General features: G+C 34.7%; 1 protein-coding gene across 1 annotated transcript in view; it reads left to right on the top strand.

The window, feature by feature from the left end:
- The window catches only part of tty (tweety), a 60,427-nt gene extending 48,871 nt beyond the window's left edge, over positions 1–11,556 (top strand). The window contains exon 10 of the mRNA XM_071588496.1: positions 9,991–11,556. Within this exon, the coding sequence (XP_071444597.1) occupies positions 9,991–10,264 (274 nt within the window). The 3' untranslated portion in view covers positions 10,265–11,556. The remainder of the gene's footprint in view (positions 1–9,990) is intronic.
- The last annotated feature ends 9,188 nt before the right edge of the window (positions 11,557–20,744 follow it).

The following is a 20,744-nucleotide window of genomic DNA, read 5'->3' as shown; positions in this document are numbered from 1 at the left end:
ATAAGAATTTATGACTGTGCATCCCATTTCATAGTAGAGTGAAAAACAAGAAAATATTGAAATATAGTCCTTCGTTATCACCCAGCCCCTGTATTTAACTGAGTGGATCATTTATAACGGTGACTTTGTTCGTCTCATTTTGATATTTATTTTTTGAAAAATATTTAATATTGACTCAATTATTTCACCAAGTGTACCATTATGATTATTTTCTATTGTGCTCATAATATCTTGACTTATTTTTACTCATATCAAAATATTTTTAAATTCCCACACTCCAATGTGCACACAATTCACATTGACTTACAAATAATAAACCTTAGAGCAGGTACATCACCTATTTTGCATCATGTAAATTTTGTTGCATGGAGGTTTTACTGTAAACGGCAATGTATAAGAAACACACTCCCTGCTTGAGGAGCAGCTTGTCACTGGATAGGAAAAAACATTTTTAAATTGGTGAGGGTGAAAGGTTGGTACTCGTTATGGGCCATTGGAATAATTCCAGTGCCATGGCTGTAGCTGATGTTGGGATTTCACAAATCCTGTCGGAATTCTTTAGTATGTTGATATGAAGGAGTGAGTATGAAGCACAGGGATTATCATGGGGGAAGAAGGAATCAAAATGACATGCAGTCTGTTCATTAGAGGTGGAAGGGCTTCATTTTATGGGAAAGAAAGTGGTCTGTAATCAGCTGTTTTTTTAACATGATATCACACAAAATATTACATAGTTGCCATTGAGATAAAGTTTTAGTGTTAATCACATGATGACACACACTGATGTCTCAGATTTTGGGATAATCTGTTGAACAATAAAATAATTACTTTCAAAGGTTTCTTCTGTATATCTATGGTCTTTGTCCTTAAGCATTCCATCTTATTTAAGTTTAACATTCATTAAGATTCTATTTCACAGAGCTCATGGCAATGGTTAGATATTTTTTCTGATTATCTGTTGTAGATTTTTGGGAAAAAATTAAATGTCACATTCTTGATGGCATCAGTTAATGCTTACTATAGACAATTAAATACTCTGGTGGGATTTGGCAAGGCAGCAAAGATGTATCAGGACAGGTCTATCTGTTATTTAAAAACTTAGCAGTTAAAGATAACTGACCCCAATGCAACATTAAAATATATCTCTTTGTCACTGTCTCCTCTCATGCCTTTCTTCCTGGGTTGATAAACATTGCCATTTTGAGGTTTTACTATTATGCACCGAATAAACATGTGGTGAGCTTCAGCAGAAAAGTGTTGTGCATTAATTTATTGTTTTGGCTCCTCTTTGATGAGCATGTCACATTCACTCCATGAGAAGGTTCACTCCAGTAAGATAGAATGCTTTTCCCACAAACATTACCATATTTATTGTTCCCTTCCCCACTTTTGTGCGCATTGGGCAGCTGGAGATGAAAACAAGTGCTTGTGTGTATGGCACAGGGCAGGGGGAGGGGGGGGGAAGAGTTGTGTGTGACTCCGGGCAAAGATGCACAGGTGGGGCACCGTGTGTGTGTGTGTAACATCTAACGTGAGCCAATTCTCGTCTGTCCCCCTGCTGGGTGTGTCTCATGGACGTCTGCACGGAGAGAAGGCGGGCCTACCTGCAGGTGGACGATCGGGACCCCTTCCTGCCCCACCCCACGTCCTCGGCCTCCCTCTCATCGTCGTCTCGCCGCCGGAGTCAAGGGTCGTATGGAAACGCGGTGGGGCGGTACTTTGGGCCGCCCCCCCCACACCCACCACTGATATGGGCAAGCGCCCCTCCCCCCCCACCCTCTCCCCCCATTACCCCTCCCCCTCTCCTGTACGCTATCCGTCGGAACTGCCCCGACGATGCATGAATGGGGGAGGGTGCGTTTGCATTTTGCTCTGCCCAATGGTTTGCTGCTCCTCCTGCTGCTGCTGATGATGATACATGCGTGTGTGTGTGTGTGTGTGTGTGTTTTTTTTTGTGTGTGCCTGCCTGCCCTTGCTCTGTTTTGCTGAGTGAAGCATTTTAATAATTTGATACAAAGAACATTTTTTGAGAGTGATATATGCTGGTATGCCCTGGTTTACCCTCACCATTTGAAATGATGCTGTTGATCAATATGCATAAGGCCCTGAATTATGTCAGAGTAATAAAGAGGTTGCATCCTGTGATTTTTTTTATGAATTCGAGGAGCCACATATGGAATGTACACATTTTATTTTCACTGTTTCAAGCTTAGTAATCAGCAAAATTATTGCACAATAACAGCAAGAACTTGGATGTAAACACAATCCACCTTTTAATATATTTTATAGATAGTTGAAATGAAATATTGCAGGTATTTCCCCCATGTGTCATGCCAAAATTCATTTGATATTAGTTTAAAAATATGATAATTGCATGAATTCACATCTGACACCCAAGCATACCAATGTAGTTAATTTCTTCATTGATAAATAACTATCTTTTTAGATAGCTATTTTATTTATATAGAGACAAACTTTCAGATACAGAGCTCCTCCTTTTTTTAATTTATTTATAATCATCGATTGTGAAATAAAATTCAAATGATTAAGTTATATAAAAATTAACTAAGTCAGTGTAAGCATAATTTGACGATTAAGAGTTTTGGAGATATTTATTGTCTAATCCATAAAAATAATGGAAAGACAATGTAAATACTTTAAGGGGATATATTTTGGTGTTATGTTTTCACTTTTCTTTTGCAACCTTTTGGTTATTATGTTGGCTGTTCCAATTTGCATTTTTTTCTGGAATGCATCAATGGCAAAAATCAGGGTATGCTTGTGCACTTTAATGTAATTTTATGTTATTTGATAGTTATTTGAAACTGAAAGAGGGGCCTTTCTTTTGAGATGGTGATCTGCAGGGATGTTCTTGTGTTTTTAATTACATTGTGACCAAAGAATGACGTTATTATCTCTATTTCATTGATTATGAGATTGACATTAATTAATGTCATAAACTTCATTGTTTTTATTTTTTGTAAGCTATTGAGCATGGCACTATGGCTGACATATCTTTCTTTTTTCTATGTTGTAAAATGCTGAAAATATTTGATTTTGATATCTCCTTAAAGGGGCTTGCTGGTTAGATTAAAGCATCAGTGGACATTGTCAGCAATAATAGCAGTAATGCTAAAAATACTATCAGAATTCATATTGAAATACAGGTACAATAGTGATTTTCCACATATGTGTATTTGTTTCGTGTGTTTTACCAAGTTACAGCATCACCAATTTTAAAGATATCATATTAAATATCATAGAGTTCTAGTATATATTCATAAAATTGAGGGTTGGAGCATTTCACATTGCTTAACCCAAGAACGGTAACACTATTTTTTTCACCCTATTCTGGAAACGTGATAATTTTTAAAAATTCATATCTCACACCCATTATGACAACGAAAGTCCTATGGGGGCTCATTTTTTTGTTTTTTAATCTCGAATCACGTGACCCATTGATTGGCGTGAATTATGGTAAAGGTCCCGAGTCTCAAACATTAGCCGTTTTTGTTTGGTGCGAGATATCAACCTGCTCTGGAGTGTTTTTTCACCCGTTATAGTTCTATGGTTAAATTTAATGGGTAGATACATGGGTAACTGGGTTGAGAAGACCAGTCAGTAATGGCTATGTTGAAGGAAGTTCAGGTGATGGGGGGATTAGACAAGAACATTGCGTGAGAAGGAAGTAGGGAGTATAGTTGTAAGTAATACAGGAGTTCATCAATGGAGGAAATGTTTGTTCATTGCATATATTGACATTAGGATCTTCTTGTATAAATACCCTAATTCCATTATGTCTCTATACCTGATGATGCTATAGCATGGTGAAATTTATCATACCAATAAACATCTGTGGAAAATTATTATTTTAGGTGTTTTAAAATTAATATCAAAACTTACGCAAAGTGAAGCAGTTTGATCCATGCTACCAAACGAGGAATTTACCTATTGCATTGAAAAAATATTATTATTGTAAGAGCTAGTTATTGTTTATTTAGTATTGAGCAGGCTTTGTTTTAGAAAATCGACAAATTGCTATTCTCAAGAGAATTGACCCGACTGATAGAAATGACAAATGTTGTGCATGAAATGATGAATGTGATTTTATTTACATTTATACCTGCTATTGGTACATTTTAGCATGCTGTTAGTTTTTCTGTGTGTTGGAGTTATGACTTAGAAAAACATTTAATTGCACTTTGTAGCTTAGTATTTAGTGAAAAAAATGTAATGAAATATTTTGTTCATAATTAAAATGGCTAATAGATGTAAATGAGTGTATATCTGCTCCTGTAGTGTGAGTAAATACTAAAGGCAGTTAAATAGTTTTATTTTATTTTAATGCTTAGCCCATACTGCTTCCCTTGTCATGGTTGCTTTGTTGTTATATCAAGCATTCAGGAGACAGGTGTTTATTTTGTCAAAATAAATGTAAAAAATAGCTCACCATATAATGCTGATTCTATATATCTAGTAAATTTGGAGGTTATGTTAGTTTGCATAGGGGTATGACTTTATTATGATTCTCACCGTGTGAACTTGTTGAGATTTGATGGCTTTGTGCAGGAGTTACAATTGAGGTTTAAACAATGAATTCTTCAGTTTTGATGTGAATTTATTTTTCAATTTATGCCAATAGTTTCCTTACTGATCATTCTTTTACTTGTGTGAAGATATGAAGTGATATTAACGAAGTGACTGATGAGAATTCACAATAATTTGTTAGTGGATGAGGTTAGTTATTGGTGGAAGTCATGCTCACAGTGTAGACTGCATTGACATGATCAACTTTTTGTCTATGTTGTGTCAGTTTCATATGAGCTATAATATGAGAACCACCAATTCAACAGTCAGTTTGATAGGTGAAGGTACAAGCTCTCTCATGCTACGAGGCAGTACAAGCATGTTAAATTCAAATATCATGAATTTACTATATATAATTGATCCAGACTCCCAGGGAAATCTGGTACCAAGAAAGTCGCACCACAGGAATTCAGTTGGAAGAATCATCTAGGCATGGCCTAGATTTTGAACTGATAACTACTCTGCCAGGGCTGCCATGCTGGTCTGCACTGTGTGCTAAATGATAGAATTGATTTGAATTTGTTTGTTGATTATATTTATACTCAGGAAATGCTATGATGATCACAATTTTAGTATAAAGCAAGCATTTGCAAAATGATTAAATGTCTAATGAAGAATATGGAATTATTATAGAACAGTTTTAATTATTCGATTTTATTTTCTCATAGTTTCCATGGTTTATCTAAGCCCAACTTGCCTTGCGATTTCAGCTAAAGAAAGATTTTGCACACATTGGACATTGAGTAGGATTAATTTGCCTCTTAATATGAGATTAGTGGGTTACATCCCTCCATTTTTCCCATGTAATCTTAATTCCTTTAGGCCATAATAGCTCTTTTTTCTCGCTTATTTTTGTATTTGGATGACTTTTGTTATTGGCTTAAGTATTTGTCCCAAACTCTCTTGGTTGAATTCTTTGGTTTCTCACCATCTATTATATTTTCCGAAGAATCAAATCTCTCTTAAGACTTCCTCAGTCTGACTGTTTTTCATTCTCTCAATAGTGACTCATATGAGCCTTTCCTCTTTTACACATCTGCGTGCTTCTTTGCTGTCATTTTATCTGAGAAATACCTCCATTCTAAATTTATTTGATTCATTTAATGGCCTCCTCTCACTAATTATCTACCATTGATCCATTGAGGTATCAATTTACTTTTGGGTTAGTTTGCAGGAATATTATCCTGTATTTAGGAAATAAAAACAAAGATAGAATAGTATTAGGATGACTAATGTGGTGGTGTATCAGTGCCTTCCACATCACAGTTGTCAGATCAAGTTCTGTGAACTTCACTCTCACCCTTGGGTGTAACATTTCATATTAGATTCTAGTCCTAAGGGATGCAGTGGGAAAGCTGCTGAAGTAGGCAAAGCAGAAGAAAGCAAAGAGTTGAATGGTAGGAGGTGTTGCGCAGACGGTTTCTGATTACTTCCAGACTTTCTGCTCAATGGCATCTTAAAGAGATACACGTGACATATTTAGTCATAGCAATTAGAAATTCTGCCCATACTTCACCTCAAAGCCAAGAGCTTTTAGAGATGGAGTAAGTAATTATGCGGCTATTGTTTAAGTGAATTTAAATTAATACATAACCATGAACTTTCGGAGATCCCTTTAAGAATTGTAGAATCTCAATTAATTCATTAATGAGCATTACTGGTCATAACTCAATCATACACCATTGAGAGCCTATTGAAAGATGCTGAATCTGGAGGCTATTTGCCAAGTATACATTAAATGAAAATGAGAGTTTGTATAACATGACCAAGTCATGAAGTATTCTTATTTTCTGCTTAAAATTGTATTGTATGAAATTCATTTGACTATAAGAAAAGAAGAAAGTCCTATGAGAATAAGAGAGACCATTCAACAACTTATGGACCCTGACAACTTTTGGTCTCTTTTTTGCAGGAGGGTTTGGGAAGGGAGCTATTTAATTTGGCTTTTGGTTAAGAACTCTGAATAAGGATGCATATATTCATTGGATAACTTGCCTACCATAAAATTATTGATGTTCTAGTTAGTGCACCTTAGGCATGCCACTTTCAGAGATTCATTTTCTCACTATGGAAATGGGGATTTTATTACTTTGTGTGGACGAGTGTCAATGAAAGAAATGTCATGGACTTTAATTGCTCATTGAAGAATTAACAGTGAGTAACAGTGTGGATCACTCCAAAGAGTAACAACAATTCCGGTGTCTGATGAACATTTAAAAAAAATTAAAATGACTCAGGTTCTTCATAGCATAGTGGAGGGAGGGAAGTGGAATGGTGGAATATAGGGATTTAAAATGTGTAATTAAAGGATAAGTTCATTATCAGTCTGTAAATGCTAATCTGTTTGTTTAAAATGCCTTATCACAAAGGGTGCAGCATTGACAGCAAGCATGGTTTCACTTTCTTTCAAAACTGAAGGTTGGACTGTTGAGAGATATTCAGTCTCATGTTACATGCATATTTTCACCGCAGGGATTCACTATTAGTTTTGCAAGCTATGAGATGTTTTTAGTTGCTTTTGGTTAATTTTGACTTCACACACTACACTGTGGTGGTTACACCACATTGTGAAACTTAACCTACTGCATTTCCACCACACTTGGAACTAGGCCAGAAAAAGTTTTATCTGACATTACCTTCATTTGATTGGGTGCCTTCAATCAAGTGGACAATAAATGTACAATTATCAACTGCCAGCATATTAGGTGACATTATTCAAATATTGGAAAAATGGGGTAAATTTTTTTCTTTGAGGTATGATACTGTAGCTGTTGAAAATTCATCATAAAATGGAAACCTTTTTAAGTCACATATTTTCTCTCCCCAAGATCTCAGCTCAGAATTTAAATGAACACTCTTTAATGATTTAAATACCCTGTTGCAGTTGGTACCCCAGGTAAAGTGAGCCTTTGACACAACCCAGGTTTCAATTCAATTTCAAGGATTTAATGCATCATCATCAGGTGCAGTAAAATAAAACTTCACTCAGGGTTGTAATGGATGTACCAACTACCAATTATCAGCATGAGTAAATAATATTTTACATTCTAACTTCATGACATTGTTCTCGATACTTTGGGATTGCACATTGTATAGATATGTATTAATAATTTCATGTAGGTTTTTTCTAAATCAACTTCTTATCAGAAGTGAAGCACAATTCGAAGATGTCTGTTCAAATTGTGTTCTTTTTCACCTTCCTGATGGACTTAAGATAATTGACTAAATTGAGGTTGAATGTTGTAATTGCCATGGTAAAAATTTGAAATGAAATTGTTCCATCTACAATTTCCATTAGTTCATGGTGAATGAGAAGAGTAAAACAATAATCTATCTTGCAATTATAATTATCTTTATATTTAATCATCAGTTACTCATAAATATAAATAATGATTTCTTAATCTGTTATTTTGTCAAATACATACTAGGTTAAGAAGCTGGAAGGTAGAAGCTCTTGTCTTATTACAATGCCTCACAGCACTATTTTTCAATCCATATGAAGAAAAATTAAAATTGAGACTTTCAAGAGATATATGCTTTTGCAGCCTTTTCCAATATTTATTTCTGATGGTTAGTCTTGCTACCAAATTAAAAGAAACATGGAGGAAAAGGGAAATAAAAGGACTACATTATTTTTAATCATAATTACATTTTTAATTATATCATCATCGCATGGCACGTTTATAAATATGCATTAATGACTTTACAATAAAAACAGTAACCTCCTAAACATAGGATGCACTATACTTTTCCACAGAATAGTAGCTGGTTGATGCCTTTCTGTAGAAGAGGGTGGTCCTTCCTCTGTTATATGTCTGTACAACTTCCATGAAGTGAAGCCTGAAATCATTATTTGAAATTGTTAAGCATTTATTTTGTTTCATGGCTAAAAATAATATTCATGTTCCCTTGATATATTCCTGCAACAAAAAATAGTGCACCTAAATATGATTGTATATTATTGAACATTTTTAGTTTCTCCGAGTCTAAAAATTAATTTGCTCCCATAGGAAAAAAAGGTTCCCAAAATTTTAAAAAATATGCATAAGTTATCGTCAAGTGCTATTGAATAGTATTGTAAATACTTAGTGGTATCATGCTTCTTAACTAGAATTGACAAAGACTAGTACCAACTCTTTAATAAATAGATAAAGAACGTACTACGGCCGAGTGCATGGAAAGAATGTAAAACCCAAAGCCGTACACTTATTACTTACACCTAAGTGTACGGCTTTGGGTTTTACATTCTTTCCTAGTACCAACTCATTGCTACTAAATATATCTGTATACAAATTGTTATATAATGAATTATATTGACTTGTTCTGGATAATTCCTTTGGGTGAACAAATTGTAATAATTTGGGTAGATAGCAACGAGGAAACTAGGAAGTTGCCAACCAAGTGAGAATTGGAGGAAATGTGCGAGTGTTTGTATTGAAGCTGTTTCATGCATTTTACCACTCCATGTAGTTGATGTTTTACTGATTAAAAATAAAATTGGAGTCTCAATGTGTGACTCTCTTCCAAATCAATTATTTTTTTAAAGATAGAAAAGTATCTCCATTTGATTTTTTCATTCAGTTCCAACTTATTTTATTTCTAAAACTAATGCATGCCTCTTTATTTACCAGTCAGAATAAAAATACTCAATTTTTGAATAGCTCTATTTCAGCAATAAGTTTAAGAAACAAAATAACATGTTACTACTTTTGATCACTAGGGAAGTTGAGCTATATTTTGAGGTTGATTTAACCTTTAAAAATGAGAGTTGAAGATTTAGTTGTAGTGTTATGCCAACACCGTCTTTACCCCATAGTCTGACTACTATAATTGAAGGCCAGAATCTTTTCCCTTGGCTTAAAAGCCACAACTGTACATAATTACAGCCTTGCCACTGGTCTCCAGGGAAAGGATGAAAGAACTTGGCTGGGATTTGAGAGAGCATAAAGTGAAAAGACTGTTGACTGTTACATTAATTTTTAACTCGCTTTGTCTCAACAGGGTTATTGAAAAATTTGATGAGTATTTCAAAGGAAAACCCAGTTTATGGCAATTGCCACGTTTGGGAATTCAAATTACAGCCTTACAGAGAACTGTAAATAACTCAGTAGGATTTATGGGATCATATCACTCTCTTAATATCATGGTACCTATTTGCATCAAAATTCTGGAGGCTAGAGATACACCCTACTCCTTCAAAATAGACCAAATTGTGGCCCAGTGCCCTGTGAACCAATCAAATGAATACCATGGGCTCAATCCTCGAGCCCTGAGGGGTGCGGAGGGCTAGGGGCAGCAGTGAACACCTGAGCTTAAGGAGGAGTGTTTGCATGTGAGATATCTGTTGGAATCACCTTGAATGAGATCTTGTGTAATAATGACGCTTGTCATGTGGACCAACAGAGATGGCCGAGAGGCGAAGCAGTCCCACCACCATCACCACCAGCGGGGCCAGCACCATGCAGCGCCACACAGGAGCGCCGGGCGTGGGCCTTCCTCCTCCTCCTCCCACCATCGGTCCGGCACCCACACGGGCCCCCCTGCTCCTTCTGCGCCCCCCGACAGCGGCCCCAGTGGCCCCACTGGGTCCTCTGCAGTCATGCTTGGACCCAACAATGGGCAGTACCCGACTCTGAGCAAGCAGTGCAAGACACTGGAATCGGCAGACTTCTACTGACTGGAACCTGACCGGCCTGAGTATAAAGTCAGTGAGCTGTGAAAGTGGTTGCCAATAGGGGTTGTGCGCATTGTTGTACAATGCAGGCCTTGTTGCTGTTGATGCTCTGTTTCGCTGATTTGTTTTGGCGTCTTTCAACATACTACCTAGTATTTAAAATTGTCTCATCTTCATGCAAAAAAAAATCACATTCCTTTTTCTCCGCATTGTTGATTCGTAATCAGAGACGTGTCAGGGCCCAGCCATTCCGTGGGCCACCTGGTTCTGGTTGTACAAGTGGTCCAACTTTCCCACTCTTGATTAAGGCTGTTTTCCATGCATGTGATTGTTGGTATCAAATTTGTATCTGTGTATTTATTGATTGTGACACCCGTCATTAATCCTTTTATAGCAATCATGCTCAGTCATTTCAGGTATAGAAGCCAGGCCCTTTAGGAAGTATATAGACGATAAAAACTTCCTCAACAACCTCTGACAAATGTGTCTTCCACCTGAGTAATAGTTGGTTTTGATTGTCTTGTAGCCTCTCTCACCCTCTCTTTCTCCCCCCCTCTCTCCAATGTCATATTTGAAATATGAAATTGTGAATGGGGGCTAACAGGAAGGCTCTTTGGTGGCAGTCAATGTTTCTAATGTGCTCACTTAAAAAATACTGCGGTCGGTCCAAGTTTATGTCCCATGTGTGTGTGTGAGTGGATGAGTGAGTGGATGAGTGTGTCCGAGACTGCAAGAATGGGAGCAGTTAAACCAAAGAGAGAATAAATGAAGATGTACCTCCTTCAGAAACAAACAGCAAGAAATGTGCAGGTTACAAATTAGTGTAGTTTGCCTTACTTAGCTATTTAATGGCCCATAATGTCTATGGATTGAAAATGGGCTTTGTGGATTTGAGAGTGGAGGTTACCTTTTGCAATGTGGTGCAATCGTAAATGAATTTTGTTAATGCTATTGCTGGACAATGATTACGAGACTGGCTGTTAAATAATGACTATAGTTACAACTACTTTCCATGCATGCACGCCGATGAGCGTGAAGTCTCATATGCTAAATACTGTCAAATGCAACTAAGTGGTTCAACTTTTTCATTAGATGCTTAGTTGGGACAGGATTCTTCAAAATTATTGAAACCTAGCATGTCAGTAATGCTAGTTTACTAATAAAATAATGCTAATTAAACAATACTGCCATATTTCTAGATTTACAAATTGTGAATTGAATCTCCTAAAGTCGCCTGAAAATTGTGGAATACTATCAATACATATTTTATTGCTGTGTCCTATTTTTTACACAGAATGAGATGCCAATTTCTGAATTAATTTAGATTAAATCATTAGGAAATCATTTTTTCAAAAGGATTATTGGGATCAAATTTATGAATATGCATGTTTGTCAAAAGTTGTACGTTGCAACTGAAATGCAAATGATAAATTAAGACTTTTTTCAATTTTTTATGTGGGTATAGTATGTATTTCAGGTTTCCTTTTTTAAAAAGGAAAGTTTTTTGCATGTTAGCATGCAAACTTGTGTGACTGTTTGTATGTACGTGCATGTTGACATCTGTATGAATGCAACAAATATAAGCTAAACACACGGAGATGGAAATAGATGTACAATCACTAAAGAATATGGCAGGATATTTGGTTGAAACATATGGAAATACATTCCTTTGGCTGATGGAAGAGGCAAAATTGCATAAATGATTGAATACTACTGTGAGTGTCCTTCTTTTGTGTATTTTTGATTTTAAACACAGTATTAATTTTGCCTTATGCTACCACCCTCCTGTATTTTCCTGTGGGTGCATATTTATTCTTGCACAAACACACATACCACAATAGGGAAAGAGATGTTCTAATAAATGAAATAAATGGTGTACTTATAAGAGTCTGTCTCTCCTTCAATCTAAAGGCTGGTTTTAATGTCTACAGCTCTACCACACAGTGAAATTAATTAAATTTCGTAATAAAGTTTACCAAAAAAAACAGATATACCAAAATGATATTTACAATTGGGAAAAATTTCAAAATGACTTCCCACAAATAGTAGGTATATTCAAATAATGAGTAAGGCACAAGTTTCACGTGAGGATTTCAGTGATAGCAATCCCAAATGTAGTTGATCCAAAACTTTCCTCTTAATAGTTAAACCATTTAATTGCATGAAAATACCTGCAAGTAATTAAGTTGCAGAACCACCTATGTTCATTTATCTGAAAATTTGACAAGATAAATTTAATTAAGTCAATCTTTTTATTCACAGGTTATGAAAATTAGGTATCAAAAACTGATATTTCCTTCATTAAATACAAAAAGTGTGGGATCCAAACTGTATATGCACAAGAGACTGGGGTTTTGTGTCCCTCCTGAAAAGTGTACTGCTAGGATGTGACATGTTTTTTATTTACACACAGCTCTTATGTACAATCTTTGTATTCATATCATTTATTAAGCATCTATCTACATTTCTATCATAATATGGACCATATTTATTTGGGCACATGTACTCAAATGCATTAACATGAGCATATATCATTTTGGTCATGAATAAAAGTTTCATACAACATGGTGTAGACCTCAAATTTGAAGACATTTCCAACTATGTAGACTAAAACATATGTGGTGTATGCATGTACATACATATGAGATACATGCATATACCTTCAGCACAGTCTTCCTCTGATGAAGGCTCACATGCTGAAGAACACACGTGGAAGTTTTCCTCCTTTTCTTCTGTCTTCCCCTATTATGTAATGGCTCCAGTAAAAGTAGTTATCATGGAAAAGTGTTTGATGTTATGCATATTGGAATGGGATTGAAAAAATGTAACTTCATTATTGCTGAGGATTGCTTAGGGCCCAGAACGTATGCAAAATTCCTTTTTTTTTAATATATTTTTTTTCCGATGCATTCCTACAGCATCCCTCAGAATTTGAAATTCAGCATAAGCTCTAATAGATTTGTTGCAGATATTTCCAATTTTTTAAAAATCATTTTCAAACATTCTTTAATTTGTGATTTGAAGCTTATTAACTTAATTTTTTTCTTTCGGTGTTTAGGTCTTCTGTAGCTCAAAAATTATCTTCTTTAATTTTGCTTTAAACATCATCACTGCATGTAACAAAATATAAATATTGAAGAGTCATGCTTATTTAAGAGTGGAAGAACTTTGATTAGGAATAGAAAAGACTTTGTTTATCCGTTGCAATTAATTTCTAATGATTATTGCCGACTGATTCAAGAACAGAGCTGTGCTGGACAAATAGAGGGCTAAGGGGAAGATGATTTTTATTAATAATCTAGTATTCCACTACTTAGTGCCGCATGTGCTGATTAATCCAAAAAGGCCATGGATAAGGCTCATTAAAATCTCTTTATTTGCTTCCTAAGGCAGTCTAGCATATTTTTGTTCACATAAGAAAGGGAACTGGATTGGAATAAAGTACATTTCAAGTAATGCCTTAAATTGATTAAAAAAGAAACATTGCACACAGCTAGAGTAATACTTCTAATGATTAATTTGGTTATGAAAGTTATGGCAATCCGTTGGAATAATGAGTAGTGCCAATTTTGTTTCACATTTTAATATCCTATTTATTATTCCTTAAAGTTCCAATAAATTCAGAAATTCAGTAAAATATGTTTGCTTTCTATTCTGCAATTCTCAAATTTTTATGGATGTAAATCTAAGTATGCTTGGTATCATGACCAAATTCAGTGAATCACAGCATAAAATGTAAGTCATTTCAAATAATGAGTCCATAAGAACATTATCAGCCGAGATAGCTCGGACACTTGGGAAAAATGAACTTTAAAATTGTAAATAATAATGTAAAATCAAGTTTTTCCCAAATTTTTAAATATTAGTTATGCAGTCCTCATGAAATCTTATATTTTGATCTGTCATGGAATGACTAACAGAAACAAGCAAATGTATAGAATAATCTGACTTCTTTGTAAATTATCTGTTATTATTTTTTAAAATTGAAATTGCTGCAATTGATGTGTGTGGTGGCTACAATGTCATTTCTGATACACATGACCTCAACATTGGACATATGGAGGCACTTAGCTCAAAAGTTGGACACTGTAATCATAAATTTTTATAAGGCATCATGGCAACCTTTGTGGATTATATTGTTATCTGATACTTCATTCCCATGCTTTTCTTAATGGATATTCATATCTCTTCAGTTAGATTTTGCCCAAAAAAAATTGTTATTATATAAGTTTTCAAATTAACAGCCTATACTTTTTAAACTTGTAACCAGAGTGTGGCTTTTTATGAATTCTCTTCATTCTAGTTTTCCAGAGAAAGATTATTGAAATAAAATTCATTAACCTTGTTGCCATAAAGAAAGGTTCAACCAGGCCAGTTTTGAGGAGAAGCAGTCGTCTAAAAACAGGTTAAAAGACATGTTTATTACTTGGACCTTTTGATTGAGCTGATTTTATCACAGTTCTGGTATGAACAAATCAGGTCTGGAGAATTTAATCATCATACAGTTATTTAAAATTCTTAAGTGCCTGGGAAGTCAATTGCGTATTTGGAAACATTAAATTAAGCTGATTCTTACAGGGTGACTCTACCCTTCTATGCCATGATGTGCAAGATTCATGAAAGACTGGGAAAAACTATAGATGATTGATTGCTATTGGCTATTCTCTGAGAGGTAATTAGTTTATCGCAATTGTCTTCAGCTATCCTGGAACATAAGATTACATGCTGCAATTTTTGTGCTGATCACACTGTCCTAATAACCATATGTCATGTAGCTGAATTCTTCGAAAAATTAACTGAGTTTAGGAGGCAGTGAGGGTGTGTGGAGTAATGGAGTGCATTATGTAAGTCCAATGAAGTGCCATTTCACACCAAATGGAATTATACTTTCATAACAAAACCAAAAATGGTAATCCATTAAGGTTCACTGAGATAACTTTCAAATTGTACTTGCATGAAATGTTGTTTTACCCTCAGATTGTGAGTCTGTTGCATGGCACTCAGAGCAATTTATTGAATGGTTTCACTGGGTGTTTAGGCTATTGGTTTTCTGGGGAAATCAATAGCATATTGCTGATGACACATTACAATTGTACACAATCTCTTATTGGCTGACTTTGACGACATATGCAGGTCATGGTGGTGGCAAGACCACATTCCCCCCCGCACTGCTTCAGCATGATGCAGTGACATGTAGGGTTTGCATGAAAACATTTGAATTTTTGATTGATGCTTGTGTGAAAGTGTGTTTGTATGCATGAGTCTTCACTTGTACAAATAATTTTAAAAAGTTAATAATGTTATATACATATTTGTATCAATGATTGTTAATTTGAAAATGATCCTCGGATACAATTAAGATGCATCCTATCAGATGCATTTGGATTCCAGAATTTAGTATTTAATAAGAAATATGAATTACTTCTCTGTGTCAAAAAATAAATGTGATTTTCTTCTATCAGTTAGCCTCTAGTACATGCCAATCTTGATCGTTTTTCCAGCAATTTAAAATTCATAATTTTTCCATTATAACATTAATGAATTAGAGTTGTTTGTCTGTATCATATTTCAAATATGTTTCCAATTGCATGCTATCTTTTATTTTGTCCAGATACAATATCACATGATGCACATCATAGTTTTTTCAAGTAATAAGTTTGCATTATATTGTATGGATAAAATATTTGATATTGGCTTTACAATAAGTGTTCTTTTAATGTTGCTTTATGTTTTTATGAGGATACATTTCTAGTGTTTGATATATTCATATATTAGAGGCATTATGTTCCACAGTGAAAACTTAATTATAATTAACTGGGTTTTTTGCGACCTTTTTGAATGTACAACACCCACATGACAGAGCATATGACGCACCATCTTACTGAACTAATGATGCCACTCACCGCTCTTAACACTATCTATACTACTTTATCAAACATGAAGTAGTTTTCCATTGCAGTTGCTAAGGTACAATATTCCGGATAATTCTAATCACACACACACATACACACACACATATATATTAGGGGTGTGTTTAGGAGTACTTTTGCTAGTTGAATACAAACTTAATATTAAATGATTCTTGATTAACAAATGATTAATGATTTGAATCTATCACTTTTCCCTATTATGGGATTTTCCATATCAAGGGAAGGAATCATGGGATTTTTGGGGTGAATGTAGCACGCACTACAAAACGTCATTGTTGGTGCTGCAACTGATTAACCACTTCACCCTATTTTTTTCTATTAGGCATTATTGACAAACACCAAATTCATCAACGATAGAAATTAATTGATCCATTACATTCGCTTTCGTCTTTGAATTATAATACACATCAAAATGTACTAAAACAGGATAAATACCATATCTGCCTTAATAAAAGCCATGTTTTTTCCATATTTTGTAATGAAAAAATCACCGTTTACTTAAATTCAAGCTGCAGAAAAAATTCATTTGTGATGGATGTACAACATACCTTTATTATAAAACAACAATTTTTATAGCTTTTCATCCCAATTAGCCCCATTACTTTGATGACTCCTTGGAGCAAAATATGGTTTTTCCGAAGCAAACATGTGAGATAATGCAAAGAATCAATGTGAAGCTTATGTTAGTCATTCAGTAATAAAAATTAAGGTCTTCATTAAGGTTATGCCATTGCTGCTACTTCATAAATATAGGTTTGCACATGGCTGTATTTTTTAGATAAAATAGTCAATTAATTGTCACAATAGTTCTTGAAATTAGGTAGTAAAGTCACCGAATCTGATGTATAGTTGAATGCAACTGTCTGTTTGTGCAGTTTGTGAAAATAAGTACAAGTTTAGATTGTTTCATCTGTAAATCTTCAAAGAAGGCACTCAAAACTACGAGAATAGTTATGTTTTATCAATTTTTTCAATTAGAAACATCATGGAGGAAATAAATCGGTTTGTTATGACTACAGAATCTCATGGAATGCCTTTTTTCATATCAGTTTGCTAATTATTATGTTCATGATAATGAAGCACCTGTTGAATGAATGTAATCTGTCAGGGATGGGCAAATTTCATCTATTGTTTAGATTTGCAGCATGGTAATTAAGTTTTAGGGTAGATTCAACTACGTATATGAATTTGGAAAAAAAATAAAGGAGAAAGTATTGAATATAAACAGGATGTTGACAGCTGAAAGAGAAGGGTGACTGAAGTGAGAAGGTAAAAGAGAAGGCAGTCAGTATATGGAATTCAAAATATGGGGGGAAAAATTTTGCAATATTAACTACAAAATTAGGAGGAAATAACTGTACACATTAGACAAGTACATAATATGCACTACATTTAATCATCACTGATGTTTGTGGATATGTTCTAATTGTGTGCCATATTCTTTTGTGTTTGATAGCAAACACAAATGCAATCACTACTGTTTACCATATATTTTTGTATCTGATTCAGTTCACCAGAATTTTGACTGCTTTATTTAGAAGTATATAATAATTAAGCTTTGAACACCCTTAATACATGTGCAAACAAACACACACACACACACAAACATGCACATACACATCCACCAACTTAATAAATAAAAAGACTTTGTACTGATATTAGCCATAAGTAATGAATAATGGAAATTATAAGACACACCCAAACCTTTTTGGATTACCTGATTCTCTGTGATGTAAACAGAAACACATGTCTTGCAAGGTTTATCCATGTTGGACGTGCCATAGTTGGGATGCTATGTGTGAAGAATGTATGCTTGATGAGTGTTTCTAATCCACAGACCCTCTGCCTCCAATAGAGGTATTACTAGCTAACCAGAATGTAGACTCATATGTACATATGACTATATTCATTGTTTGCATTCATTGACATACTACTGCATACATAATAGTTTTCAATAGTGAGTTTGCAATGTTGCATGTCATAAGAATAGAGTTGCAATTGAGTCCTTAGTTATTTTTTGCTCATGTGATTGCTAATTGTCAGTTTTAGTGTGGCATATTCTATTAGTTAATTAAATTGAAGTTGATCCAAATCCTTCATCATTATTTAGTAGTTCACAAACTGGTTTTAAACAGTTTGAACAGGCCAATGACTAGTACAAAGTAAAAAAAATGTATGCACTATTGGCATGGTTTCAATAATTTTTCTGTTACACTGGAGAAATGCAGTTAGGACAAAGATTCAATTATTTCAGCTGCGCTCCTTTGCACTATTTAATTTATTTAAGTTTCAGAGTCTGTGTAATTTTCTTTTATTGCTAAGTAAATTGCAAATTGGTTGTTTAGTAAAAATGAACACACAGTTCTTTTTGTGTTAAGATAATGCTTGCATTCCAGGAAATGAATTTCATGGAGATAGCCACTTGCTGGTGGTGCAAATAAAACTTATTTTTGCATATACACACGTCTAAAACCTGATCAGTTTCTACAATGAAAGTTGAAATGACAGAAGCCACGAACTTGTTTGGCTTGTGGGTCTGGATCTGAAAACTCATTAGTTGTATACTATGAGAGAATAGGAATATGGTGACTTTCAATTCCCTTGTGTAATCATGGTGATAAATCCAGTACCTATCTGTTTAACATGGGAAACAGTTTTCCTAGGAAACTCCTCTACTTGTCTGGAATTGTGTGTAAATTTTAGTGAGAAAATTGTACTGTAAATGTTCTTTAACTTTCCAATTGGTGATGTCTGAACTGTTTTCATTGGTATCCTCGCATGTTTAAAGTGAATGAAAGGAAATTTTTGATATCACTTATTAAAAGCAGTTACATGGTTATTCTGTTAGTGTTGTGTTGAAAACACAATTATAAATATGTATATTCCATTATTTCTTTGTTTATTCAATTGTAAATAATTTAAATATGTGAATCGCAGTATGTGCTGTGATCGCAAGCATTTTACCAGTAGCACTGTGATTTGTACGCAGGACATAGTGCAAGGGAAATGGTAATACATAATGAAGTAGTATTAATGATGAGCTGATATTACATTTATATCTATAACTAGTCGTTCTGCTAACTGCCTTTTCATAAAATATGAGTGGATGGATTCACGTTGTCAGGTGTGGAGCCTCCTTGATGGGCAGAGAAACACATACAACTCAGTGGTGCCAAATCAGTATTTCAACTCAACCAGTGTATGGATTTTAAAGACAACCTTGCCTTCCCATGCATACATGTGTTTGTGAATAAGTGTGATATAAACTGAATACTATAGATGCCCATTATTTGGGGCATTCCTGTGTAAAATAATTTAGGTGTTTATTTATTTCTGATTATGTGATGTTTTTCAATTAAGATAGCCACTGTAAGGAGCTGGCTGGTTAGGAATTTTCTACCGAACCTTTGCTGCTACTATTTATTTATAAAATTTCAATAATGCTCAATTTTTATTCATAAATTCATCAGTAACAGTCATAAAACATTTGTGTTCAGATCCTGAGTGGGAGCACATATGAGTGAGTGATTAGGACATACTCTCTTTGTGAACCATTACAAACTCCTTGTGTCTGTCATGTGGCCTATTAGAAAATATCTTGAATCAGTGTTGGGAATTTTAAGAAGTACATACTGCAAATGTTCAAGTGGGCAAAATGACAAGTTGTGTGACTATTCTGCTGTATCTAAATTTTGAAGCATGGAGAGTATATGTACCTCTATGACAGATGTATAGATGGTATTGTGACCTCCGCTTTGCTTGATGTGGTAATTTTTGTTCTAAATGTATAATTATGTGGGCTGTTTTAATATAATATAGGAGCATAGAAGAGGGAAGACTGCACAACTCACCTTTACCACGTAAACATTGACTTCAACAAAGTTGGCAGTGTGTGATTTAAGTGGTAAAAACCCACTGGGTCATCAAACTCTTTACTTTTAGACTGACCACAAATCTGATAAGAGTTCAATTGCAGATGGAGGGTGACTGTATGAGAATTTTGATACAGACTTTCCATAGAAAAATGTATTATGACTATTGCTATTCATTTACACCTAATAACTATAAGAAATCTATAAAGCTCAGTTTTCTACATGTGGATTTATATTATTTAAAGCACAAAGGCCACTAGATCTTGTGTTCATTCTTTTAACTTGTAAATTTTCATTTCAAATAGACTGAAAATAAATTCTACATCCTCATCGAGGCGAGAATGGTGAAATTTTTATTGTTATCTCCCCTAGTGAGATGGATGCTCTGTCATTGTGTCATTTGTGATGCCAAAGAAGGCATTTGGCATAGGTTGTCAGTTGGTGTTTTAGTCATTTGCCTTTTGAATGTAGCACCATGTAAATTGTTGGGATTTGCTCAAATATCACTGGCTCTCAAGGTGCACCAACCAATTTCTAAGTGGTTCAAGGTCAACATCAAACATCACCCTTCCAGCTGAATTCTGGACATTATCTTTCTTTCCCATCAATTCCTGCAGGTACTGCTAAGAATTGGTTGGTGATGCTGTTGACAAGCTGACCCTGTGCAAGATCTGAAGTGCA

This window comes from Hetaerina americana, unplaced genomic scaffold (genome assembly GCF_022747635.1).
Source record: "Hetaerina americana unplaced genomic scaffold, ioHetAmer1.1.p SCAF_3, whole genome shotgun sequence".
NCBI classification, from domain to species: Eukaryota; Metazoa; Arthropoda; class Insecta; order Odonata; family Calopterygidae; genus Hetaerina; species Hetaerina americana.
The sequence above is the reverse complement of the archived record's forward strand: the minus strand, read 5'-3'. Positions and strand labels throughout refer to the sequence as shown.